This window comes from Takifugu rubripes, chromosome 19, assembly GCF_901000725.2.
Source record: "Takifugu rubripes chromosome 19, fTakRub1.2, whole genome shotgun sequence".
Lineage (NCBI taxonomy): Eukaryota > Metazoa > Chordata > Actinopteri > Tetraodontiformes > Tetraodontidae > Takifugu > Takifugu rubripes.
Genome location: NC_042303.1, coordinates 15,395,274 through 15,421,113, shown reverse-complemented (window position 1 = coordinate 15,421,113; position 25,840 = coordinate 15,395,274). Strand labels below are relative to the sequence as shown.

Sequence of the window (25,840 nt, the reverse complement as noted above, 5' to 3'; positions counted from 1 at the left end):
ACTCTCCCGCTTTTAACCCTCCCTCATTTCTACTGTCTGCACTGGGCTTCCTCATTTCCTGTCTTCGCCAACTGTCTTCCTGCAGACTGTCCTGGTCTTTGACTCATATCAAAGGGAGACAGCAGAGGAGGGGGTTCCCTGCTGAGCCGTGAGCCAAACAGCAGGACTGTTGGACCCGCACATTAAGCCCGAGGAATGCAGGGTTACACCCTCTGGACTGTATTTTACATCTGGAGCTGGGAGACATCTACAGCACGAAATCCAAAACCTGCTGGAGAAGGCGACATTCATCACCAGGTCGTTTTCTGAGGAGAGATATTGCTGGGTGGACATTTATTTGTGTGTGCTGTAGGCTGGAAGGGAAGGGGGGGGGGGGGGGTGGTCAGCACCTTCTTCCTCAGGTGTAGTTCGGTCTGGAAACCACAACCATCAGTCTCCTGCCTCCTGGACTCCGGTCTGTGGTTTCCAGGCAGCCTGCTGAGCATTCCTCACATGTTTCACCTGACAGAAAGAAATGTACCCTAGTTTGTCTTTCACCCAGAAACACTGAAATACGTGGGTGAACTGCAGGACGCGACGCTCCCCCTGGTTTTAAAGCACGAATCAGATTGAAATAACTCTCTCTTTCTCTTGATTGATCAGTCATTAGCGTTAGCTGCCAACTGTTGATTCTGCTGCCCATTTAATGTCCGTTTGTTTTATTAGATTAGCCGCGAGGAGCTGCAGGATGGGCTATTAATTGCATCCGCCAATAAAGCTGGAGGAGATGACGTTCGCGAGTTGGGCTGCTACCAAAACAGCTCACTGCGATGTGCTGCCGTGAGGTTTTGATCCAAATCTGGGTCCAGATTAGAAGTCTGGAGTCGACCTGGAGTCGAAAACTTGGGAAACATGGTTAAACTATGCGTACAGGTATGTCTCCAGGTGCCTCCTATCATATCTTGGCCGACTGTAGTATGAGAGAAATCTTCGCTTCGATCTGTTGTTCTGTCTCTTTTGAACCGCAGAGGTGACCACGCCGGCCTCTCCTCCCTTGACGTGACAGCCAAGCTGCATAAAAGTGATCCTCGAGGGCCCGACACTCAGATTTGCTCCCTGCTTTCATCAAACCCAGATGAGATGACCACTTACACAAACAGAGGAGGAGGTGGAGGAGGTAGAAGGGGGTGGGGGGGGGTGGGGGGGACTGTGTGAACGTGGAGATTTGATAGGCCGCGTGGAAAAATGCAGACATAAACACACATAAGTACACACAGACAGAACCAGAAGAAAGGGGGAGAACAAAAACAGAGGAATGTACACAAAAGGGTTCCTGGAGATACCGCTGCCGTCAGGAAGTTTGGAGCGCTCGCCCACACGGGTTCATTAGGCAGCCGCATAAGCATGAAAAAGTCATTTATGATATAAACACACAGCAAAATGAGACCATTTCCCCGAGGTCATTCTTTTATGGTGAGTTGGAGACCCCCAAGGTGGTTGATGAGGCCCCCCTCAGGTTCCTCTCACAGCCAGGATCAGGGCAGAGACCCACACTCGTGACTCACAGTGACTATCACCACCGGCTGATGATGGGAAACTGACGCTCCCCCGCCATTCCACCCCCTGCTCTTCTTGGATCAATTACCAGACTGCTTATGTTCTCCGAGCCCATATTCATTAACTTTTATGTGCGGGGGGAGTGTTTTCTTTACAGACAATCGCAGCATTGACCACGCACTTGCTGAGCTCCACACACTTTTAAGGGATTGAACGACTGCTTCAGGATGTGATCCCTCTTGTCTTGATGAGACTAAATGAAAATAGAAGACAAAGCTGTTATCTGTTCACGTTCCCAGAGAGGGCGAGCTTATCAGCGTGTGCAGATCTGCTGCTGTGACATCACTTCCTGTCAAGTTACTTGAGATTCAGGCCGTCTGGTTACTCCTTCAACGTCCAGAAGGGCCAGACTGCTCCTCAGATGATATCTGTCCACACCGCCGATGTGTCAGAGACGATTTCAGGCTCGCCTTTTGAGCAGCGGGTCATGAGATAAGAACCTTGTGAGAAAAACCTGTTCCTTCAAGGACGTTTGAGCGGGGGGGCGGCTGTGCATGTGCGTGCACGTCCGCGTGTCTTTCACCGTTCATTCAGATGCTGCCAGGTATTAAAGGCTTATGTTGTTAGGTTCTGTTGGAGTTGCACTTCCTGCCCTGCTAAACGCCACGTTATTGCCAATAAACAACTTTAAATTGCTCTCCATATGTGTCGGTTTAGCAGAGTTGCGTCAACATAGTTTTAACGGTGCCAACGTGCAATTTTCAGGCTTTAGCCTGAATCTGCCGCGCGGCAGGAGTTGCATTCAAGGTCCACTGTGTATGATGTGGCAGCATCTTGAGGTCAGGATACACACAAGTTATCTTACTTTCATGTGAGTGAAACTACGGTGGCTGCAGGGGAACAAAACACACAATTACTCATTCTTCATTAGAAGCTAAATGCTCATTTAATATGCTGCTTTTTCAGAATAGTAGGTTACACTTTGACTTCACCTTCATCAGCCAGGATTGGTTCTGTACCCTGAGAACTGAGCCTGTTTGTATGCAGGTTGGCCAAGATCTACGATTAACGGAATAAATTATGATCTAGATGACCAAATATCAGCACACGTGTGCTATAACATGCGTATGGCAGCCAATAGAAGGTGCTCAGTGGCACTGGTGATGCCACTTAAATTCCAAACGGCTCCTCTCCTGAACTCAAATGCATATATAATGTGCTTTCTGTGCATAGACAAAATCTTTGAGAGTCATAATTTCCCCTTCTTGACCTGCACACATTCTTCCTGCTTCTAGTCATCAGCTCAGTCTACTGTAATAATCCCACAGGCTTTCAAGTATTCCTCGCTGATACTCGGTTAATCTTTTAGGGAAGACGCAGGAATGTCGTAGCCTCAAGAAAAACAGCGAAGGACAGAACTGAGCGGTTTACTCTCAACTGTGCGTGCTTGCGCAAGCCAAGTTATCGACACAATAGTGTTTTGGGAAAGTGGTCGGTGAAAACAACGCCTGCTGCCGGGTCGTGGGAAACGCAGAGACCCGAACACGCCTCTGAGCCAGCGACTGAGCGCTGCACACACGGAGTGTTGTTTCAGGTGAGAGGGCAACAGGTGTGCCGTCGCCGCTCTGTGTCTCAGGCTCCGAGAATCCCCTCGTCAGGGCTGATTGCAGGCATTAAAAACGAAGCAGCACCCAGAGCCTGAACCAGATGTCCTGGCAAACAGAGTAGGAGGTGACAGAAGGCAGGAGGCCCGCTGACAGTCACAGGGGCAGACATGAGGAAATTAGGGATTATTTGTGTAATCTAGAGGTGGTAAGAAGTGAATTTTGATTCATAAAACACAGATCTGCATCCCTGTGGGCCTTTTCCCCTGTGCTTTGACTCATTATTAGTACATTTCTCCTGGAATGTCTCTAAACTATTCCATTGTCTACTTGTCTTCCTCCCCGGACTGGCTTTTTTTGACTGGCCAGAAAAGGTGAAGGATGAACCATAGATGTAGTTCAACCAATCGGGGTGAGTGAAGCGACCAGAGATTAATGCTGCACTTAACTGTGGGAGCTTAAACCCTCTGCTTTTAGCATGCCTGAGATTTGCCATTGGTACTTCCAACCCTAACACAGTAGGTCTCGGAGAGAAATCTCCCATTACAGACAATAATGATATTTTTTATGAGGATACAGACAAAATACGGACCACCCGTTGTTGGGTGACCTGACCCTGCAGTACCGGCACATCACCAATAGGTGTCAGGTTTTGTCAAGCATCAGCTTTGTGTTTTGACTGTAACTAGAGCCGCACAGAGGTCTCTGGCTGACTGTCAGACCACATAGAGAGAGGGCTGGATGTGCTCTGTGTAGCCTCAATGCATCATCTGGAGACTTCAAAGCATGTGAAATGAAAACGATGTGAAGTTGGAGTGCTGGAGGAGGATCTCCTAAAAAGGACAAGATGATCCGGTGAGACAAGCCTGAACCAAACAAGGGCTAATGACAAGGGTTCCCTCCCTGCAGCTGGGTGAAGACAGACCTCACATTTTTTTAAACGGTTGAATAAATCAAATCTCAATAGCACGTAAACTGTTGCTACAGATTATTATGACCTTCTGTTTACCTGTATCCTTCTTAGGTATGGTATGGTTATGTATGGACACATCTGGTTGCCACAGCTGGATGTTAAAAACACAAATGAAAAAGAGGGAAAGAGAGGACTGGAATCTTCAAGTTACTTATTATGAGTAGCTGTATCTTACGTATGTGTGCTTCTCCTTGTATTTGTGACAGTTGCGTACCAATGGACTCATTCTACCAGCAAAGTGAGGACCTTTTTGCAAAGTGAGGACATTTTGGTCCCACAACTTCAAAGGACACTTTGAGGGTGAAGACATGGTTTTCAGTTTAAGATTGGAATTGGATTTAGGCTAGGGTTGGGGATAATAGGGTTAGGTTAAGGAGCTGGGAAATGTTTACATCTATAAAGGATAGAAATACGAGAATGTGTGTGTGTGGGGGGGGATTGTCAAAAGGGAGTTCACACTGCTGCCAGCAAAGCTACATCAAAATCCTTGTATTTTCTTCTAAAACCAAAGATTTTGTTCCTTAAACTGATGATTTTAGTAATCCTCATTTATGCACAAGCGATTAAAACTTTCTGTTTTTCTGTGAGTGATATTTTACTATTAGAGACTCAAAGATGGTTCTCTCAAAACCCAAGAATCCTCAAGCTGGGTTGACACAGCTGACACCACGAAGGGGTCAGGACCTTTGGTCTCCACAGGCCCGAAGCCGTCCCAGCATCTATGGCTAACAGGTGTGATTCTCCTCTGTGACCAGAACTCAGAACTGCTTCTATCTGTGGCACCTGGATGTGTGTCCTCCAGGATTAAATGGGTTTCTTGGCTACGAAACACACTAACCTGCTTTGTTTACCTCTCATCTGAGCAACCAGTAGAAAACAGCTCGGCGGTTTCTCCCTTTAGCACAAACCTACCTTGTAACATGTCCCAGAGTTTCAACATTTGTACTGTTAATTTTTACAGAAAAGTTTTAAAAAACCCCAATACCATTCCAAAGACTGCTATTTTTTTTTAGGCAGAAGCCATGTCAGCATATTTGAAGGAAAGCCATTAAAATGTAAACATTGCTTCTATATAGCCACAATGAATAAAAAATAAGGTAATGGATTTTACATACCTTCAAATTTACAATTTCCACCACTTCGTCTAAAAGAGGAAAATCCCTCTTGATGTGTGTGAAACGAGGTCATTTTAAAACGTAATCCTGGAAACCCAACTTTGATAACACCCTTCTGAAAGGTGAAGCTTTGGGGAAAGAGTGGGGGGGTTGGTGGGCTGGAGTTTATCTGAGGCAGAGGGGGGAAGCTGAGGTCAGGCTCTGCACCGCTTCAACTTGTCAGGAAAATAAAAACATTACACAAACTGTCCACTAGGGGGAGCCCAGATCCACAACATATAACTGGATATTTTATGAACCTGAACCATGAGGTTGGGATAAAACCTTTCCCTCTTCACGGTGAACTAACTTAGTGGAACAAAGAAACTGGAGAAGCCCGATTTCAGCCAGTGTGTCACAGAGAGATCAGTTCCTCTGGCCTCATTGAAGAAGCCTCTGGAGGACAAACTGGCCTTCATAGGAGATCCGCTACTCAAAGAGGCTGCTGGAGGTAACCTCCTTTGAATAAATATAGCTGTGCACCATGTCGTGCACAGTGTGACCCCGTTCTTTGCTGTGCCCAGCGTGCCTGCCATCCACTCGTCACGTAAAATTGAGTTCTGAATGTGGGTCAAGCAGCCCCAGGAGTTACGTGGTGGCCCCGAATATGCTGGAGAATCCCTTTCTTTGAAAAATGATTATTGAAAGTAAAAAAAAGGTTAAGTTCTGTACATCCTCCATGCTGATTAAAAGTATAGTCTATCCCTAAGATGAATTTCCCTGGTCTCCACCAAACTATTTTGGTGGTTAATGATCGGGAGAGTCGAGAAAGGAAAAGATTTTGTTTATTTAACAGTCAGGATGATGCATAAATTTGTCCTGATGTTCTGACTGTAAAGATGTGTATTTTTGAATATTATAAAAGAGCACATGACTCCCGTCATCAATGGGGAGGCAAGTCCTTCAAATGAGTTTTTCATCAAAAGGAGAAATAATTTCAGATCTTGTTGCTTGAGAAATGACTCTGGGGGCTTTTGTTGTACACGCTGAAACTATACTGTGCTCTTTTATTTATGGTGTATTTATCATTTCAAAAACACAGTGAAACTTTGTTATCGAAGAGTCTCCACATGACCTTTGTATGGATTCTCATGACCTGATTCTTTTGATTAAATCTAGAAGTAGAGAATGATTACCTATCAGACAAAAATAAAACACAAGGGACTTCAATTTGTTGTTCTCCTCAAACTCATATATTTGCATTACATTTATTCAATAAACAATATATAAGAAAATTGAATATTTCACATTTCAATTTTAAAACAAATTGAGGTAAAAAAAAATAGCACAACTATTTTTTTATATTGGTCTATGAAGTAGGTACAATGTTATATGGGAGTCCACCTCCACCATCAGGGCTCCTCCACTGTCAGGCTCTTTCATTAGAGGCCACCTCCACCGTCAGGCCCTGTCCCATTATCAGGCCACCTCCACCGCCAGGCCCTGTCCCATTATCAGGTCACCTCCACCATCAGGCCTCCTCCACCATCAGGCTCTTCTGCCTGGCCTGAAGAGAATTTAGCCTCTTTGCTGACTGGATGTAGGCGAGATTCTTGCGGTCGGTCCAGACCACAAAAGATTGTTTGGCCCCCTTCAGCAGGTGTCGCCACTCTTCCAATGCCAATTTTATTGGCAGAAACTCATGGTTCCCCACATCGTAGTTGGCCTCAGCGGTGGTAAAACGGCGGGAATAAAAGGCACAGGGATGTAACCGATTGTCAGGGCCAGAGCACAGGTACGGCACGGCCCCAACCCCCACGTCCGTGGCGTCCACCTCAACCACTGCAGACACAAATCAAGACCCCAAAAGCAGACACACACAACCAGGTGAGATTGAGAATCGTTTTACTAAGAATCTGGTTAGAGAACAGAACCAAGTGGTGCTGGAAGCACACAAACACGGTCTCGCTGGAGCAGGCTGAGCAGTGCGAACAGGCATCCGAAAAGCGATCTGCGGGAGAAATAAATAATCAGTTTCCAGACTGGAAACAGGAACGAGGAAGCAAACTTGTACACAGAGTTTTAGGAGCCAGGCTGTACCACAACGATTTGTCGATGGTTGGAGAGTTGACCAGGCTTTTCAAGTGAACGGCTGGTGTGGATGATTGACTGGAGCTCAGTCTCGGGTGTGTTTCGATCGCCTGACGGGTGAGAGTCTGGAAGCCGTTCCGCCCACCCTGAGAATTGACAGACAAGGGAAACAGACAAGACACAGATGGGGAGAGGGAGAGGGACAACACTCGGAACTCCTAACATCCTTCTCCTTCTTTTCACGGTTTCTCTCAAAGACTCCACATTTCCTTCCTTCCTTCCTTGATTTCAACCCAAATATTTTCATGAACCAGGATTTGAGTTTGTTCTCTGAAATGAAAATGTTCCCCTTGTGAATGTTCCCTCCAGTTTCTGGAACACTCGCAGCAACGGCTGTGACTCAGCGGCCCCTTTCGGTATTAATGTCGGCCTTACTTTTCGCAGCCTTGACATTTCCCGCACTTTCGGAGGACGTGGACGTAGTAGAGTCACTGGTGTCAGTGGACGAAGTCGATCTGCTTGAAAGCGTTGATTGGGATGAGTCAGTGTGATGTGACGGCGATTCAGACGTATCTTCAATCACGTTTTTACGCCTGTGGAAGAAATATAAAGATTCAGCTTAAAGAAATCGAATAGTCGTTTCCTTTTATCGGCACTAAAACCAGTAAAATGTTGCAACCTTGGGTGAGTGGGGCTAAAAATGGTATGCTGGTGTCGAAATCTAAAGAAGTCTTCTTCTTCTTCTTCTTCTTCTTCTTCTTCTGTTGCCTCTTCTTCATCATCCTTCTCTTCTTGGATCTGTTTTTCACCCTCCTCAACCTCTTGGCTTTCTACCATCTCCTTTTCCTGTTCCTCCACCCCTTCTTCTTTTTGCTGTCCTACCGCTGCAACTTCGCTGTCTGTCGTTTCCCAGTCTTCTCTTTCCTCATCCTCTTCCTCCTCCTCCTCTTCCTCCTCCTCCTCTTCTTCATCTTCATCTTCCTCCTCCTCATCCTCATCATCATCCTCATCATCATCCTCCTCCTCCTCCTCTTCTTCATATTCATCATCTAAAACTTTAATGGGTTCAACACAAATCAGCCAGTTGGTAATTCACACGTTGTCTGCCTGTTCTTAGATGTTAACAATAATGTTGAATGATTACAAGTTACATTCAAGACCAGGCAGCAAACAGCTGGAGCACACTCTTCAATAAAAGTGCGTCTTTCGGCCAGTTTTAGCCAGTTCAACCTTTTTAGATGTGCAAGCTAAGACAGAATTGATACCTGCACGGTTTCTTGCTAATATTGGCTTCAACAAATTGACCTGTAAAGAGAGAATAATCATTATTAGACAACATGGACCACACTCCTGATACTAGCTAGGATCAGTAGTGATTGGGTGCTGACCTGCTCCCGCACGCTCTTAAATTTGTGCATGCTGCCCTCGGATATGTGATCATACTCCAACAACTGGTTCAGCCACTGCTCCACATCGTTGTACAGGCAGGCCTGCATTGTCACCACGTAATGGAGCATCTGAGAGGCGTGAGAATAGCCTAGTATCATTTCTTCTATACGTTTCTCAAACTGCTTAAAGATATTTCAATGCCAAAACACTATAACACACCAAATTCCTTTCTTGCACCATCTGATCCATCTGTAAACGAAAGGGATTTGTTATCCAGCAGCAGATAACAGATAACGTTTCAATCTATAACATAAGGGCTGATTCTCCCTTAAAACTCATTTAAACAGTACCAACCTCATGGTCAAGCAAGTCCATCTTTTCCTGGATTGTCAAATAGTTGTCCTCAAGGTTTTGCCTGTAATCCAGCATGTAGGCGATGGTTTCCTCTTTCTGGTCCAGCTGCTGCTGCAGATCGGCCAACTGGTTCGCCTGGATGGCGTTCTCATACACTTGGTTTTGTAAAGACGCATTCATGGCTGTGATCTCTTGTGTAAGCTGGGAGATCAGGAAGGGAAACAGACTATTTATGTTGCTGAATACTCATTTCTGCCAGTAGCTTAAATATTGAACTTGATTTTGCCTCAGTTTGACCACATCTGTATGTAAAGAGCTCTGTAATCAGTAACTAAAGTTCTGCTGGTGTTTCTACTCTGATGGAGATCTCATCTACTGATGGAATGAAGGCGCTAACCTGCTCCTTCTGAGACTGAATGGCTTTTTCCTTAAGTGCAAACTGTTCCACTTCTTTCTTCATACACTGCACCTGGAAGAAGCGTTAATAAAGCGCTTAATAAAGATTTCAGTCCTCATGTTCTGTGCAGCTGTCAATTGTCTGGTCTGGAAGCAAACATCCGCCCGAGAAAAGCAAAAGAATAATTCAAGCTCTGGGTAATGGAATCCCTCTCATGGGGGTTAATCCTGAAGCGTCTGACAAATCCGAAATGTTGGGGAAATGACGCTTTTGTAACTACCTGGATGTGCAGATCGACAATGGTCTCATTCTTGTTTTCGATCCGTTCCTCCATCTCCTCCGTCAGCTTTTCATTCTGCAGTTTGTACTTTCTTATCTGGCAGGGTGAGAAAAAGAAAAGTAAATGAAAAAAAAAAGAGGTAAACGATGTAGGTGGCGGACTGTAACTGACAACTACCCGGGTCGTTTTTAAGTGGAGCTGCTTGCGCATGCTGATCAGTCCTTTTTGCAGGATCTTGTTGATTTGTTCCTTCCTCCTCAGCTGCAGCTGCAGGCTGTTCCTCACTCTCCTAGAAAACGTTCTGGACACGACTGCGGTTTGCTGCGCCGTGAACACTGTTCAGTCAGAGCTCAGAGCACAGCCAGGATATCTGCCACACTCACCTGTCTCCTCTGGGTTTCCTGCTCTCTTTCCAGTCTCTCCATTCTCTGTCGGGTTGCTTCCATTTTGTGGATTTCTCTGGGAACCTTTAGAGTGGCTTTAATACATTACTGTCAACACAATTCTTGTTTTTGTAAATTTACACCAAAATTTTGCTGTACAACACAACTCTCTTTGATCACAGGATGATCAAAGCTTTCATTCTCTCCTATTATCTAACAGGCTGCTTTCTACATATTAAAAAATGTAAGAAGAACAATATTAAAGACATGCAAAGCAAATGGCACTTTTGAATTCCATCTGTTTCTATAGGGTTTTTTTTAGAAACACGTACATGAGCCTCAAAATTGGAGTTTTTGTGTAACAGTGATGTCCAAATATTGGATGGTGATACAGGTCTGTCTTTAACTTTGGTGTAATGAAGGTGATTGTGGTCAAGGCTTTCATCCTACTAGTTTTATCAGCATGAAACCAAAACCAAAATATATAAATTAAAGGTAAATAAAAGGACATTTGTTGTAAACATGAACCTTTGCCTAAATGTGATTAATGCTTATTGCAGTGGCGCAAACGTGCATATTATCTTAAGTATTTGTGTTTCTCTATTTTCAGCCAGCACTGCTTTATTACATTTGTATTTTATTATTAGCAACTGTTAGGGCATTGTTTTTCAAACTACATAAACTTGTAACATTCCCCTTGACTAATCTTTGTTGTGTATTATTTCATGGGAGTTTGAGTTTGTCCATTTGACATATTGGACAGAATTGTCCTTATTGGTTTATAAATCCATTCAGCACCACAGCTCATCCTACAGTTTTAGCGTTGAACTTTGACCACCGATGCTAATCCCCTGGTCTATACCTGCTGCAAAGCTGCTACTGCTCCCATTTGGCTGATTTAATTCCCCTCCATCTCTAAATGTTCATCCTGGCATTAGGGAATGTGGTTGTGTCTCATCGGCCAGCGGCCGGAGGGGCACTTCCACTGAAAAAATCCATTTAGCCTATTGAGTGGTTGAGATTGGTTGGAGTGTTTAGCAATTTATCATCTGTTCAAAAATTACAACCACGTTTGTCATTTACAAAGTCAACAATTTCAAAAATACAGATGGATCCTCAATCCATTTTTAGGTCTGTTCTTTTCTTGATTACCTCATTAATTTTCCACCCCATTGTAAATGAATCATAAGTTTATTCTGCACCCAGAAGGAACAAAAACATATTAAAAGGTAAGTGGTGACTTCAGGCACATCCGAGGCAGAAGAACATAACAAATGCCATGCTAACACGATGCAGCATGTTTCTTTTCATCTTGGAAACGGGGCATTTGTTGGCAGAAGTGATCTGGTTTGGATTAAAAGCATCAATAAATACTCATCCAGTTTTTATCCAGGTTGGATACATTGATGCTTACTGACAGTTTCTCATGATGATGATTGATATCATGTCTTTTGAGATTTATGTGTGACTCGACTGACATGCATTAAAGGCAGTAGCAATACAAGGTTACATATCATAATAGGGCGTTAAAAATCTTTTGCTTTGATTTTTAGAAGATTAAATGTGAAAGTCTCCCTGTAATCTGGAACATCACCAAAATCAAATATCTATTCCTTGATCAACCACGATCAACATTTCTGACAAAAACACCCCATTAATTCAATACTTTTTTCAATTTCCACTCATAAATATGCCTTTGCTGTTTTTCCTTGTCTTTGATCTGTTCCCTGCTTTTTTCTCTCCCCACTTTATGTCATTTCTGACTCACAGATTATGTTATCATCACAGAGAGCTGTGAACAGCAACACGCTGGCTTGAGGGGCCAGAAGAAAGACATGGGCTTGAAAACCCCGACGCGCCTGAGTCTGAGCGAGAGACGATTTTTCTGACCTTTCATCAGGTGACATTTTCAGCCCGAAGGAAAACAAAGAGAAAATTGAGTGAAAGAAATGTTAAGAATAAATCGATGGTGCGTTTCAGGTCCTCACGGCGCACTGATTTGATGTTCCTTTGTTTGGCTCTAACAGGGAATAAAAGGTGTGAGCTCCAGGGAGTCAAGCGGACTCATTGTGGGGATCGTTGGCACTCGCCAAACACGTATGTTCCTTAAAATCTAGCGCTGATGCTAAGAGCGCTCATGTCGTCAGCAGGCTGCATCTCTCAGTGCTCCAGTCATTTGAATTCAAAAGGTCACAGGTTCGGGCCGGCGCCCCCAGAATTCCCCTAAGGAGACAGAACTTCCCCAGTCAGCTTTTTGATGGGTCAACCCAAAATTGAGTGCAGGACTTGATATCTTGGTTTGGTCGCATTTTCAGGATGGACCATGTGGACAACGCTTGCGCCCTTTTAATGACCTCTAATGACCTTTCGGTGACTGCACTGACATCTCCCTCCGCAGCAAAACGTGCACCGGAGAGGATTTACTTACAACTTTGAACTAGCTTTTATTTTGATGAATTAGCCTTTTTCCCAAAGATCCGCCCAGGTTATGAAGTGTCTGGTTCTGTTCACCTCACTGACGAAGCAGAAAATTGAACATTTTTCGTAGGTCTGACATGACAGGAAGAAGAGGGATAAAACAAGACCCGTGGGCCTGTTTTCTCATCATCCAGTGACACACAAGCATTCCGTTTGACGTAGCTTCGGCTTTTGTTTGGACGGTTAATGAGCTGTCGAGGGGACTTAATTGGTGTTGTCAAGGACGCTGATGAGCAGGAGCAGAAATTGTCTTTTAGTGAGGACTATTTCCTACCAGCAGCACTCATAAGTCCAACTCCTTCCGTCTATATTAATGTCTGGATTTGTAATTATGAGGAACAGATCGCTGAAAGAGCTCTGAATGTGTGTCTTTGACTGTGAGTGTGTTCACGCTCTTGAAAGTATGTGGTCACGTGATGACAGAGATGCTTTAACCCATCACTTGGCTGCAGACCACAAGCTCACTCATGTGCCTATTAAGGTGTTCGATCACTTGTGATTAGCTTTTGTGTCTTCTGAGTGCTTCACACCTATTGCAAAAGCACCCACACACACACACACACACACACTCACACACTTGCCTCACCTCCAATCAGAATGAAGCAAAGTCCTTTCTTACCCCGAAGATGCTGAAAAAAGTAGAGCTGCCGCGGGGGCCACTTTGATTCAAGCACTAGCAAGTTGAGCTTACCTGCAAAGTGCACGGTACAAGTGAGCGTGATCAGAATTCTCACAAGGAGGATCCGCATACACGTGCACATCTGCCTCCTAGAAGCCTCAGCAATCAGGCTGTCTCCGTTGGGGCCTTTGAGCTATTCTTTTACTTGGCACCACAGCAGACAGGCGAGAGGGAAGTCAAGCTAAAAGTCGAGCCGCTAAAGTTGCCTTTTGTTGCAACGTCTCCCACATGTGAGGATCCCTCTCCTGGAGAGAGATAAATCAGCCATATCGGGACCCGCTCAGAATTTGTTTTTTTCGCCTCAAAGTGCCCAAAGACAGGACTAATGGAGCAGTGCTCAATAAGTAGAATGGGGAAAGTGGCTACCCTTCAAGTGCATTACTCGACTATTGTTTTGGTATCGATCGTCAATATGTTAGCAGCAACACAACACTGGTATAGAGGACTCTAGATCTACCTTTAGGCCTTGAAAAATCACATAAAATATTGGGAATGAAAGCTAACAAAAGCATTTTCCTCCAGTAAAACTGATATTCTTGTAACTTTCTGTACATGTAGAAGCGTCCACCTTTACAACAGGGTATGCCGCGACCTTTGCTGTGTTTCCTCTGTAGCCTTCGCCTCCTGAGGACAATAGAGATCAGAAGTGACAGGTGGAAACAGGCCTGTAATGAAGCAGCAACCCCGTGGCCGGCCCCCTGCATTAGCTTGACGAAATCTTGTTTGATGTCTCCACCACACTTCATCCGCCTTCCTGTCTTTTTAAGTCTGCAGACAGTGGTGTGTAGCTTCTACGTGGCTCCTCTTTACTGTTTTATGGGCGTGCACGTGTTGACCGCCGGATCTGGTATCGCTTAGGTTTTTTCTGCTTTGACCGACACTGGAAATGAGGTGGCAGCGAAGAACATGTGGAACGTGTTTTGGCCTCGTTAGGAGATTCCCTGAGCTGTCCGTGGTCCTGAATTCTGTCCCTTGCTGTGTCTCGTGTGTGTGTGTGTGTGAGTGTGTGTGTGTGTGTGTGTGTGTGTGGTTTCACCCCCTTCCACTTAACCTCAGGATGTGTTTTATTGCCATGAAATACACACTCATAAAGCTAAAGCAAGTGTGACAAAATGAATTACAGTCCCTGCACAGAAAGGAGGGTCTGATAAGAACAGATAAGAAAAATGTGCTGTTTTTCTTTGATGCAGATTGTTGTTTCTCCTAACGTCACACAAGAATACACGCACACCGCAACACAAACTCGCTGCTAAATGTGGAAACGCTTTGTTTGTGCTAAACAACACTGATTGTGTGCGTCATGGCTCATCAGTGAGGGAAGTTAGAGCCAGTGACCAGGTTTTGATAAGATTGTTACACTCTCGTGCTGACAAATCGCTGGAGGTGCTCTTTGTGATATTTTTATTTCATGGATTAGCCTCTCACTGATTTATTAGGTGGGTCAGAAAAGAGTAAAAGTCATCAAATAAAGATGCAGTGTTGCCAAACATTGGAAACTAACATTCCGCGACCCATCGCGGCATCCAACAGGTAGCAGGTTAAAACGGTTTTGGAATTAATCACGTTCCTCCATCCACAAATCACCTCGCAAGAAATAAATCCCTTTAATTTAAGCGTTCGAGTCAGCGTCAGGGAAAGGGGCCGCTTCTCTTACTGCACCCTTCCACCAGAGGGCGACAGAGATGCTCTGGCATCACTTTGGGGTATTCTCGATCCCTCTGGTGCAAAATAAATTGTAATATACAGTATATGTAATATAGGATGACAAACAATTCCCCCACCACTTCCTGTCTCTGTCTGTCTCACTCTCGCCCCCCCTCTCTCTCTGCCCCCCCCCCCCCCCCCCCCCCCTGCCCCCCTCTCCATCTCTCTCTCTCTCTTCTCTCTGCAGCACTCTCTATCAGCCTCTGACCGGCAGAAGCGGCTCACTTCCTCCCGGCGCACCCGCCTGTCTGTGGCCGCGGAGGTGGATCCGACGCTCGGTGATGGAGACCGCGGAGGAGTGGGGCTCTCGCTTTGTCCCCCGCCGGAGACACCCGAGCTCATCGGACAAATGAGGCAGCTGCAGCCCGCTCTCCGCCGCCTGACACGCTGACACTTGGCGTGCGTTCGCCGATGCTCCCGCTGCACCATCACCGCGTCTCGGAAAGCAGATGCTCCGCTCGGGAAGTTACGGACAAAACACGGATACTTCCTCCAAGTCCTCGCTTCCAGTTTTCCGGAGGCGCCCTGGAGGGAAGGTAAAAAGCGCAGGAATGGGGAAAAAAATGCTGCTTAAGTCAAATCCGCTGTGTTGTTTTTGTTTTTTCTTTAATGTGACAGACATGATGAACCAAAATTTGCTGCTCAGTGGGTGGGAGGGTGACTCATGTTTGACTCATGTTTGGTGTGTGTGTGTGTGTGTGTGTGTGTGTGTGTGTGTATGTATATATATATATATATATATATATATATATACTGTATATATATATACATACACACACACATATACGCACATATACATACATATACACACACACATATACATACACATACACACACACACACACACATATCATATATATATGTGTATATATGAGGCAGCAGTGTGTTATTTTTCCTGCCCTGTTCCGCTGCAGCTCTCTTGACATGTCAGATCGGGTAAATAACATGTTAATCACAGAGTGCAGGATTAGTCCCTTCTTTGTGTGCTTCATTACAGGAAAAACAGGCTGTAAGGGAGGTGAAAGCAGTCAAGTCTACGCGCGAAGGCTGCTGAAGCTGACTGTCGATGCGCTTTGTTGTCCCGAGCTTGTTGTGGTTGGAATGACAGTGACTGAAGCCGTCTGTCTGTCTGCCCGCTTTACTGCTGCACTCATCCTTGCCCAGTTAGTGCATCCCCCCTCCCCCATCCCAGTTTGAACCACCACGCTTCCAAAGGAGCGTCGTAACTTTTCCGATCCCCCCAGCGAGGGTGATTTATGCCCCGCCGTCGGTGCGTGCAAGGTCGGTCAGTCTGCAAGCGTGAATGAATCACCAGGACGCCCGTGTCCGGTCAGCAGTCACTTTCCCACACTGGGATCAAGCTGCAGCCATCAGTGGAAGGTGTGTGTGTGTGTGTGGGGGGGGGGGGGTCCATTGGCAGCAAGATTGTTGCCAGTAAAAACACAGAGCGATGAGTGGGAACAGCAACAATGACTTGTTAGCTGCTGTCGGGCACCAGAAGATCCATAACTGATGCCGATCCAGCCGTGCTGGTTCAGGCCTGCTAATCATGGTTAATCAATAGCGTTTTTCCAGACAGTTAAATCAAATCAATCCTGAGCCAGTTGCAGAGCGGCGGCAGCGGGATCTTCATCATCTGATCTCCTACAACACACGTGAGTCCGTTAGTAGGTTGCTGCGTCTCTCATTCCATTAAACTGACAATGGATTTAGGTCCAGCTACCCTTTTAGCGCAGCTTTTTTTTTTTTATATGAGTGACCTGAAAAGCAGCCTAACTGCTGCGTTAGTGGCCTCAATTTCCCTCAACGGACGGGGGGGGGCTTTGCAAACCCGTAGCCATTTACGTCCATCTTCCTTCTCTTGTTCTCTCGCTGGCTCTTCTACTTTCACACACGCTGCCTCTGTTCCTCCTGCACTCACTCAAACCGTGTCTCATCGCATCTTATCACTCTCAGCAGCACTCTGCCCTCTCTCCACTTGTCTCCGTCACACACACACACACACACACACACACATGGACGCACACACACACGAGCCTACAACCATCATGGATATTATCTAATAACTTCCATGATCTTTATGCTTAACCTCTCAGTGCAGGGTGGTGTCTTTGCCCTTAATTTTGCTTATCTGACCACACCGATGGCTCTTTTTTCATGTAATATTGACAGAAAAAGTTGTCCTTTTGCCCAGAAGGATGCAGAGGATTATTTATTACGTATAGAGCGCTCCTGTATCCAATAACTCCAGTCACAGGTGCTTATCCCAGAGCTCAGAGAAGACGACCGAGATTTCACCGTATTGCATCAAGAGGCCGACGAAGGCGAAGTGGGAAAAGGTGAAAACTTTTCCCTCCTTGCGCTTCTACAAAGTTGACTCAGGCTTCGCGGCTCTTTGGGGTCTGTGGGTTCAGTCAGAATTAGAGCTTCAATGTTAAATACGGTCGTAGAGAAAAAGTTTCACAAGTGAAGCTGGAGGTGGAGGAACAGAGGAGGAGGTGCGCGATGATGCATCAACACTCCGGTGCTGCAGGAAGAGATGAAGTCGCAGGGGTCTATATTTAAACAGCCTCGCTGAGGAGACGAGATGTCGTCATTCCCCCAGTTGGAAACTCTCGAAGGAAGAAAACAATTTCAAGTCCTTTTTCTGACTCCTTTATGGAATTTCATCAAAATAGATGACAGCGCGAGTGTTTGTTGTGTTTTATAAGGAGTGCACTCTTTTCGATGCGAGATTAAGATTTAAAAGAATAGAACCTCAGGCATGGCCAGCTTTATAAATAGCTTTAAAACGCTTGTTTAGGACAGTAATAATACCAGCAGCCCGCCCCTCAACAGCAGCTGAATCCATGAATGCTAGCTAACCTTAACGTCTTTCAGCTAGCTCGTGTATCAAACATAAAACTATCTTCATCAAAGCTATAAAGTCATCATATGCTTACATATAAACCGCTAACAACTGTGAAAATACCACCTAGCATTAGTGTTTGGCTAAAGCCTACTCTTGCTGCCAGTGACATCATTTATTCAAATGAATGACATCAGCCTGAAACGAACAAAATGGTCCAGAAATTCGGCGTGAAGATTAAATTCCCAGCGCGACAACAGTCCGGCATTAGCCTGAATAATTTACGCGGTGAAAATGTCAACCCGTCAGCTCTTTCTGTTTTCTTTGAATCGCATTCTCAGTTCTGTCACACGCAGAGAAGTGAGAAATCCTCCTTTTTGAAGCCACCACAGATGCGAACTCTTAGCAAACTGGATTAAGTTTCAAATCCCTGTCTGTAATCTGTTCTGGAAACCGAGGAAGAAACAACGAGGGCGACGTGACACACCTCTTATCCGCGTTTTGCTTACATGCCGCTCGGGTTTGTGCGTTTTAGCTTAAACGAGGGAGAACTTGTGGATTCTGTTTGAAAGGCAAATATTTGGAAAAAATACCCCCCGTCCTCTCCAAGCCTCCCACTTCATCCCCTCAGAATCAAAGGAGTCGAGCAGATGCCTCTCATCTGAAGTAAGACATCAATTCCATCTTCAAACGCGTGTCCAAAATTCAGGGCCGTGCGCGCTAATTAAGCCTTACGTTTCCCTCCCCACATGTGGCGGCAGACTCGGCACCGATGGCCAAACCTTTTTTCACCTGCCCTGCAGCTCGTAGCCGGCCACGCCGTGCACAGACATGCACGTTGGCACGGGCTCGGGCTGGCAAAAAGGGGAGCCGTCCCACCGAGGCTGTTGTAATTCCGTGCACAACATGACATGCTGCTCGCCTCGGAGAGGCGACAGGAAACGCTCATTAACGGCGCCAGAACAATCCCCTTTTGTGCACCTGCGAGTCAAGGATTTGGGGTGGAATTACAGAATGTTTGTCGATTAGTTTGTGCAAAACTGGATTAAAAGCAGTGTTTTGAACACAGGAGCATGTCCGTGCACAGCCAGCACCGCATCCTGACTGTGTTTCAGTTCAAACCTAAAGTGTTTCTCTCATATATGGATGAAGGTCAGTTTAAAGCCGTGGGCTATAAAAGATTCACAATTTGTTGCCGTTAGCGCAATTAGCAGCAGCGCTAGCTGCCTCCTCCTCCACTTTTCCTGCTTTGTCGCCTTGTTGTGCCACATTTGTCACATTTGCCCAGGCCATGGTCACGTTAGTGTCGGTTGTTGTTGTAGCAAGAGCGCCTCGTTTGTGTTTTTAACCCGCTGGATGATGAATGTAATAGAGGCCACGAGTGACATTTTACTGAGACTGATTTAATTAGTCTTTTGAAACATTTTGCCATCTGACAGCGTGAGTTAAAAAGTGACAGAAATGGCTCCGGCTGGCTGCAGCGGTTGCATTTTTGCCTCCACACAAGAGCATTCCACTCACACGGGTGCATTAAGATGCAAAGCCAGCTCTCTGCGGCTCTCTTCTCAATGGCCTTAATCCTTTCTTCCTCTCTGCTGTGAGTGAGGGGCCTCAGCAGTCAGACCCTTTGTGATGAAGCGATCATTAAAAAGAAAAAAAGCCTAAATGTCAGACGATGCTGCGGCCGGCAGAGGTCAAACCATCCGCTGCCCATTCAGAGTCCTGCCTGATTTTGATGCTCCGTGTTTCCCTCTTTTGGCTCTTTATTCCACTTATTTATTCATCCTTTTATTTGTGGTGGCTGTTTTAAGAAGGGTTCTTTGTGCGCAGTGGCTTTTTGGAGGTTTCACCTGTTGCCTGGCAACCTCAGGCCAAAGCCAAGGCTGCAGGAAGTCAGTATTCCTGACAGCCAAGGAAGAGCACCGCCAGGATGACAGGGGTGGTCACCGGCTGAATGAGGCAACGTCCCAACTTCTGACCTGTAGCAGAGATATAAAAGAAGCCTCAAAAGAAGTAACTGTGGAAAATGGGAGTTTAAAAAAAAGAAGCAGAATAGCGGGATACAGCTCCTGACTCCAAGGAAGATTTAAAAACGTGGGCGCTAATTCCATAGGATTATTAAGCCGCGGCGGTGCGCTGCAGAGGAACGGTGGCAGGCTGGGAGATCGATGCTGCCTGAAGGCCGACTGGAGTTAGTGGGCAAAAAAAAATATGATGATGAGTCACGAAGAGTCTCTGTGCTCTGGACCGGGTCCTGACCTGCAGTCGGCGAAACTTTGAACTAAACCTGAAGCCGTTAATAGAATCCAGAAGAATCGCCAGGCATGTTCTACATCCGTCCGTGTGCCGCCTACAGATGGGACCCACTGAAGTATTGATCCTCCGATCTGGCTGGGATTAAGCTCAAAACCCCCCTCGTTCTATTCAGAACGCCGCCGCACACGCGCTCCTTTGATAAGGTCTGCCGTCGCTGACCCGCTCTCGCCCATCAGGTCGGTGAGAGAACTGTTCATTATCGGCGAGAACGCGCTCGGCTCCAGCCTCGTTGAGATGCAAGCCCACCGAAGAGAGAGCCGTGGAAGGACTGAGGAACGGACGGGGGCGGAGCCTCCTCAACAGTCACACCTTTCCTCCAGCCAGGATGTTTCACCAAAGATGATTAGAAGGTTCAAAAGAGTTCGTTAAGTTCATCGGAACATGTGACGAACACGCAGGTGAGAGATTCTTGGGTTCTATGGGACTGAGACGGACGCCGCTGGCGGTTGTGTACAATAGCTTAGCACTGCGGCGGGGAGAGGAACTTTGGGAGCGCTCTCACTGATCTGAGACGTTTCTTTAATCCCTTTTTGAACATCAAGGCAGTTTCCTGTTGCGATTCCAAAGAAGTGCTGCTGTTTTATTCACGCAATCCAGGCGTGTTCTGCGGAAACTGGATAAAGAGCACGAGCATCCACAGCGTAACGAAGCGCCATTCCAACAAAAAAGGCTGATGAAAATTAGCCAGCCGCTTTGTTCCTGGAGTCGGGGTGTGACGGATCAGAAAAAGCACGACTCACGACTGCGTGGCGCCGTGGCTTCTATTAATGATGAAAATCCCCCAAAACTTCCGAAAACTCTGCATGATTTGTGTCTGCGACCAACTGTTTCCTGCCAGTTGAAACAAACCTAAAATATTTCTGCATTTATTCCGCCTTTTGTGGTTCCCGGAGCACTCCGATGAGCCCCCATCTTTGAACTATAAATAAAGTCAGCGTCTTTTGTTCGGAATTGTTTTGCAGTGCAGAGCGGCAGGTGACTCACGGAGCACCTGGCAGACGTGGAGAAGCTTCAGATCACAAAAAGAATTCCTGATAGCTCAGCACAGACAGAATACACACAATGACATGTATTAATCAGGACGCCTCATCGATCAAAGCGCCCTTGTCTTTGATCTTTGGTACCAGCTCTTCCCCTCTGCTTTTCTTGGTTTCCCGTCCAAACAACACGCTGCTTACGTGCATCTTAAATGCTCTTACGGCTGACGTGTCCATGGGCGGACCAGCGGTTTGATCTCTGAATTCTGGAGTCGAGGAGGTGACAAAATATCGGTTCAGGAAACTCGTCCAGAGCAGAGTGGGATTTAGTCTGCGAGCCTCCAGGTGGGCAGGAAGACGTCCATTTTGATTTAAGGTCATTAATAATATCTGAAACCAGGTTATTCCGGATTTCTGACCACTTCATTTCTGATTAACTTCAGTCCACCAGAAGTTAGTTACCTTGACCATCAGTGTCAATTTTTGATCGGGAAGTGCGCCCCCTACAGGAGGGCGGTTGAAATACACCAGCTCAGTTCTGAGTTCAGTGCAGGAAGGGAAACCAAAGGAGTCGACTTGTGTTCCCTAAACCCAAACAGCCGTTCAGCTGCGCTATCAACGGCGCCAGAACATTTCGGACCTCATCACAGTGCAGACGGCGAGGACGCGCACTTTTCCAATTTCTCCTCATTTGCAACATGAGGCGGGCTACTGTCGCCGTTCATCGCTTGAATATTTGCCCAGTGTTAATTTAACCATGGAAACAGAGAATCGAGTCAAAAACTATTTTCCAGGGAGGCGACTCCAGATCCAGATTATCATATTTCCCAGTTAAAAACAAAAAAAAAGTGTGTTTTCAGAATGTGTTTGGAGCTCACACTAAAAACCTCCTGGGATTAAACGAGCAGGAGATAATATCAATATCCGTGTGGAACACTGCACCCTTTTTGTTTTTGCCGTGACAACAGCCCTCTGCCCCGGTGGTCACTGAAGCTCCATTAACCAGTCTGGGAAGGAGACCCACTTAGACCCACCAGTGAAAAGGAATTCCCTCTGCGTCCGACTGAGTTATCGTCTCATGTGAGGGAATCTTTGTTATTAAGTGTCCGTGACCTGGTTTCATTCCGTCCCTTTTAGCGTGCGTTGGCTCTACAGATGTTCCATCTGCACGCAGGCTGCGCCGACGCGGGTCCGTGTGAGTTAACGTCATTACGGGACGGATCCAAATGAAATCGTAATTGAACAGGAACATTTGTCTATGCAGCAGAGTAAAAACAGACTAATGGCGCTCAGAAGCGAGGGCGGTAATCTTCCTGAGTGCCTAGTTTGTAGTCCTTGAGGCCGCCGCCCTTCTCGCCGCGGGCGGGTCTCGTCCCCCGTCATGGACGGTTGCTGCGCCGTCACAAGCAAAATAAATCAATTGAGTGTAGAGGAGGAGCAACAGTGAATCCGCTCCAGCGGTTAGCGGTAATCTAACAGCTTGAATTGACTGGGCTTTTCCTGGGGGGGTGTACAGGGATTTGTTTTTCTGTCAGTTGTACATACTCGTGCATGTTTCTTCGCACGAATTCCTTCAGCCGTGATCCAGCATGCTAGCGTGCCCCCAAAGATGGCGCTAACATGCTAATGGGTTAGGGTTAGGGTTTGAATAATGAGAGCATGCGAGTGAGCAGGAAAGCTTGTTCAATGGATCAGGATAGAGCCCCACTGATAACCTGCGGACCTGTTTTTCCTACAACTACAGCTCCCTTTTACAAGCCTAACGTTGTTTTAGGGACAATTTGCGTTCTCTTTAACAAGCCTGAAGGTCAGACTTGAAGCGCTTGTGGAAAACAATGTGACCTTGAGGGTTTTGTGTGGGAAAAAAACGTAATACTTAAGTCGCTATTTTGTAGGCAAATAAAGTAGAAGATGATCAAAACGTCTCTTCTGGGCACGGAGCGTTTCTTTGGAGTGAAAGCGGTCAGATTTGACTCCCGACTCCGGTACAGCCGGGCTCAGCGCTTCACTACGACCGAGGTCACGCCATGTGACCCTGCGAGTGACTTAGCGGTCGGAGCCATCTGGATACGGATTGTGTGTGGAAGGTGCTGTACGTGAAAGCTGACCTTCACAGCCCCGGAACACTCTAGACCGGCTTGGAGGCCACACGGGCCCATGAATGTTTAATGCAAAAACCTCCCTCGACCTCGCACCTGCTGACATGCCTCCTCCTGTTAGTGGCCCGTTACAACGACATTGTCTCCAAAGTTTTGCCATTTGTGATGCGCCGAGGCCTTCCGAAGCACGTCGGTGACAGGACAAATCTAGGCCCTGAGTTCTGAACGCTTTAAATAGGCCAGCCGCTGACCTAATTGTCAGCGCCGCTGTCACTGGAAATGAGACTGGTGCCCCGGTGGAGGAGGGGACAGAGGTGCTAGAGGAGGACAGGTTATGGATGAAGAGAAGTAATGAAGTCCTCCGCAGAAGTGCGGCACACAGCAGGCATCTGTCTCCTTCGAAAGAGCCGCGCATGTTCACACTTCCTGATGTGCACACAGCTGTGCTCGCCGGACAAAAATAGGCCGGTCTATTTCAAGGCCGCCTCGCTAAAACCGACTTCAGGAGGAAACTGTTTGCCCAGTTAATCGCGCCGCTCTGACAGAGAGGTTTTGCTAGAAAGCAGAGCGACAAATGGATTCTGTCCAGGCGGAGCCCTTCCGGGAAGCATGGACGGGAAAAGAAACCTCCACGTCCTGATGTTGATATCTGTTGAACGTTTGGCTGCTCCCTCTTCAAGCACACGCTCTCCTCTGAGCATGCTCGGGCCAGGCTGCTCCGGGGTCAGCTTCTGTCTCCTATTATTGCTTAGTTACATCTTCTTTCCCTCGGCGCTCCCGCCGCTCCTTTCTCTGCCCTCTTTACCCCTTTTCCTCCATCCACTCTCCTCCTGCAGCTGCCACTGCTCCAGTTGTTGACCTATATAATGACCTCAACACAAGGAAGCATCAGAACGTGGGCCCGAGAGGAGCCGGACGCAGTGGGTCGACGTCAGGATTAAAGTAAAGATCAAGGATTGGAGCGTGTAATCTTATTCTAGTTATGTTGGGACTCAACGCCACCGAATCTATGAGTGAACAGCAAGCTAGCAGAGCTGAATGTTGGGCGCACGGCGAAACAGGCGGAACGCTGAAGAATCTTAATCAAGTTTAGCAGAAGAAAGACCACAACGGTCATGGTGGATCCAACCACCACTCCTCCAAACAACAGCCTGATTTGGACACATTCGTACAGAACTGTGAGGTGTGGTGGAAACGCAAACACGACACATTCCGTTTTTTTAAAGCCAGGATTCTGGGCTGGAAATCATGGGGGGTGTTCCCCCCACAGCCACCGTAGGTTGTTTGACATGCTCAAAAAATAGAGGGGGAGGCTTTTAATCCTTACAATCCACATTTTTTGCTCCTAAATGTCACCAAATTGTACACACTTGGCCTTTAAATAAGCCAAATTTGCATAAGATTAGCATTTGGTATAGATCAAGCAGCACTTAGGAAATATAGTGTTTACCGAGGGTAACGTTCCCTTTTCTCCATCTAAAAACTACGATTTCTGATTTTTCGGCATTTATCGGCGTTCAAGTCCTCCTCGGAATTTTTCCGTCTGTGTTCTAACCCAAGAGTAACTTCTCCGTCTGACATCTGCAACAGGATTAGCAAATTGCTGTGACAGCCTGACATTTGAACCCCGGGGTACGGCGAGCTGGTGAACTCCAGCCATCGTCGGTGACGGGAAAGCTGCCCGCTGGTGCTACTGTGGATCTGTGCACTCCGCCACGAACGCCACCCTCCTTTGATGAGGACAGATTTTTAAAAAAGGGTTGGCGGGTAATCTGCCAGTGCGGGGTGATCTAATAGCTCGCTTCAGCCGCGGTGCGGATCCTGGAGTTATGAGGTCTGTGGCGCAGACACGTCGCATTAATGACCAGGTAGCACGAGCCCTGGCAGACCCGAGTTTAAAATGTCAAATGTGGCGCGACTCACTGATGCTGCTTAAAATAGCGGCTGTAATTTCAATCTGATGCCTTTTGTGCTCCCCACAATTCTTCCCGCTCTGCCTCAGATTGTGCCCGTGGTAAATTATCTGTATTTATAGCGCTTTGCTAATCGCCTCTGACCACTCAGAGTGACTGTGACTGACTCAGCGCTCAGGAGCCTCATTCCCACAGTAGAGACGCAGGGCCTGGGATTGAACCAACACCCTCCGTATCACTACAGGTAGATCGGAAGCCAGAGGGAGGTCACATGATCCCCGTACAGCTGATTGGCTGCAGCCAGCGCCGTCGGTCAGGCACATTAGTTCATCCGGTAACGACCTCGTCTGGTGATGGACGATCCTCGTTTATGGAATATTTGACCAGAGAGTCTCCTCGCCACAAGGTGATGGCGTCAGCGAGCTTCCCATCTAAATAATGTGCGATTAAATGGGAGGTCAGACGAGGACGCGGTGCACCGGCGCCCAAGCGGAGAGGGTTAGCGTATGAAGATCTCCCTTTCAACTGTCGCCATGTGCGGCTTTCAAGCCGTTCTCGCAGCACCGCCAGCGTCCGGTGACCAACCAAACCTCTTTACCGGCAATAAATTTGAATTGCTCCGGTCGGGAATAAAACGGTGACAGCTGCCGATCGCCGCTGCATCTCTGCGAGGCTCCGGTGTCCCTCGGACACGGAAGCGCTAAGTGCTCGATTCATCAGTTTGA

The 25,840-nt window shown here is 46.8% G+C and overlaps 2 protein-coding genes across 4 annotated transcripts in view; one reads left to right on the top strand and one right to left on the bottom strand.

Annotated features, from left to right (window-relative positions):
* Positions 1-7,101: 7,101 nt before the first annotated feature.
* On the bottom strand, positions 7,102-10,243 carry LOC115246874 (glutamic acid-rich protein-like). 3 transcript variants are annotated; one of them, XR_003885965.1, is made up of 12 exons: positions 10,102-10,243; positions 9,896-10,039; positions 9,719-9,814; positions 9,439-9,510; positions 9,042-9,242; positions 8,907-8,936; positions 8,687-8,815; positions 8,564-8,603; positions 7,978-8,353; positions 7,734-7,891; positions 7,308-7,628; positions 7,102-7,218 (listed from the first exon to the last, which is right to left on the bottom strand). XR_003885965.1 is itself a non-coding variant. In XM_029826756.1 (10 exons), exons 1-10 carry the CDS (start codon positions 10,162-10,164, stop codon positions 7,699-7,701), a joined length of 1,344 nt encoding a protein of 447 aa, XP_029682616.1. In that variant the 5' UTR covers positions 10,165-10,243; the 3' UTR covers positions 7,513-7,698. The 3 variants fall into 3 exon arrangements, 2 of the variants coding, with proteins under 2 accessions (XP_029682616.1, XP_029682617.1); XM_029826756.1 differs by lacking the exon at positions 7,102-7,218 and having other exon boundaries at positions 7,513-7,891; XM_029826757.1 differs by lacking the exons at positions 7,102-7,218; positions 7,308-7,628; positions 7,978-8,353 and having other exon boundaries at positions 7,745-7,891.
* Positions 10,244-11,871: 1,628 nt separating this feature from the next.
* dlgap4b (discs, large (Drosophila) homolog-associated protein 4b) overlaps positions 11,872-25,840 on the top strand; it is a 51,000-nt gene continuing 37,031 nt past the window's right edge. The window contains exons 1-3 of the mRNA XM_029826872.1: positions 11,872-12,001; positions 12,129-12,198; positions 15,150-15,498. The gene's annotated coding sequence lies outside the window, so the exon portion shown is untranslated. The remainder of the gene's footprint in view (positions 12,002-12,128; positions 12,199-15,149; positions 15,499-25,840) is intronic.

Bases quoted from the DNA above. Each gene is read 5' to 3' on its own strand.
- LOC115246874 (XM_029826756.1), bottom strand. From the start codon at position 10,164: ATGGAAGCAACCCGACAGAGAATGGAGAGACTGGAAAGAGAGCAGGAA. The intron at 10,040-10,101 runs GTGAGTGTGGCA...TTCACGGCGCAG, and splicing joins AGGAAACCCAGAGGAGACAG to CAAACCGCAGTCGTGTCCAG. The intron at 8,604-8,686 runs GTCAGCACCCAA...CTCTCTTTACAG, and splicing joins TTAAGAGCGTGCGGGAGCAG to GTCAATTTGTTGAAGCCAAT.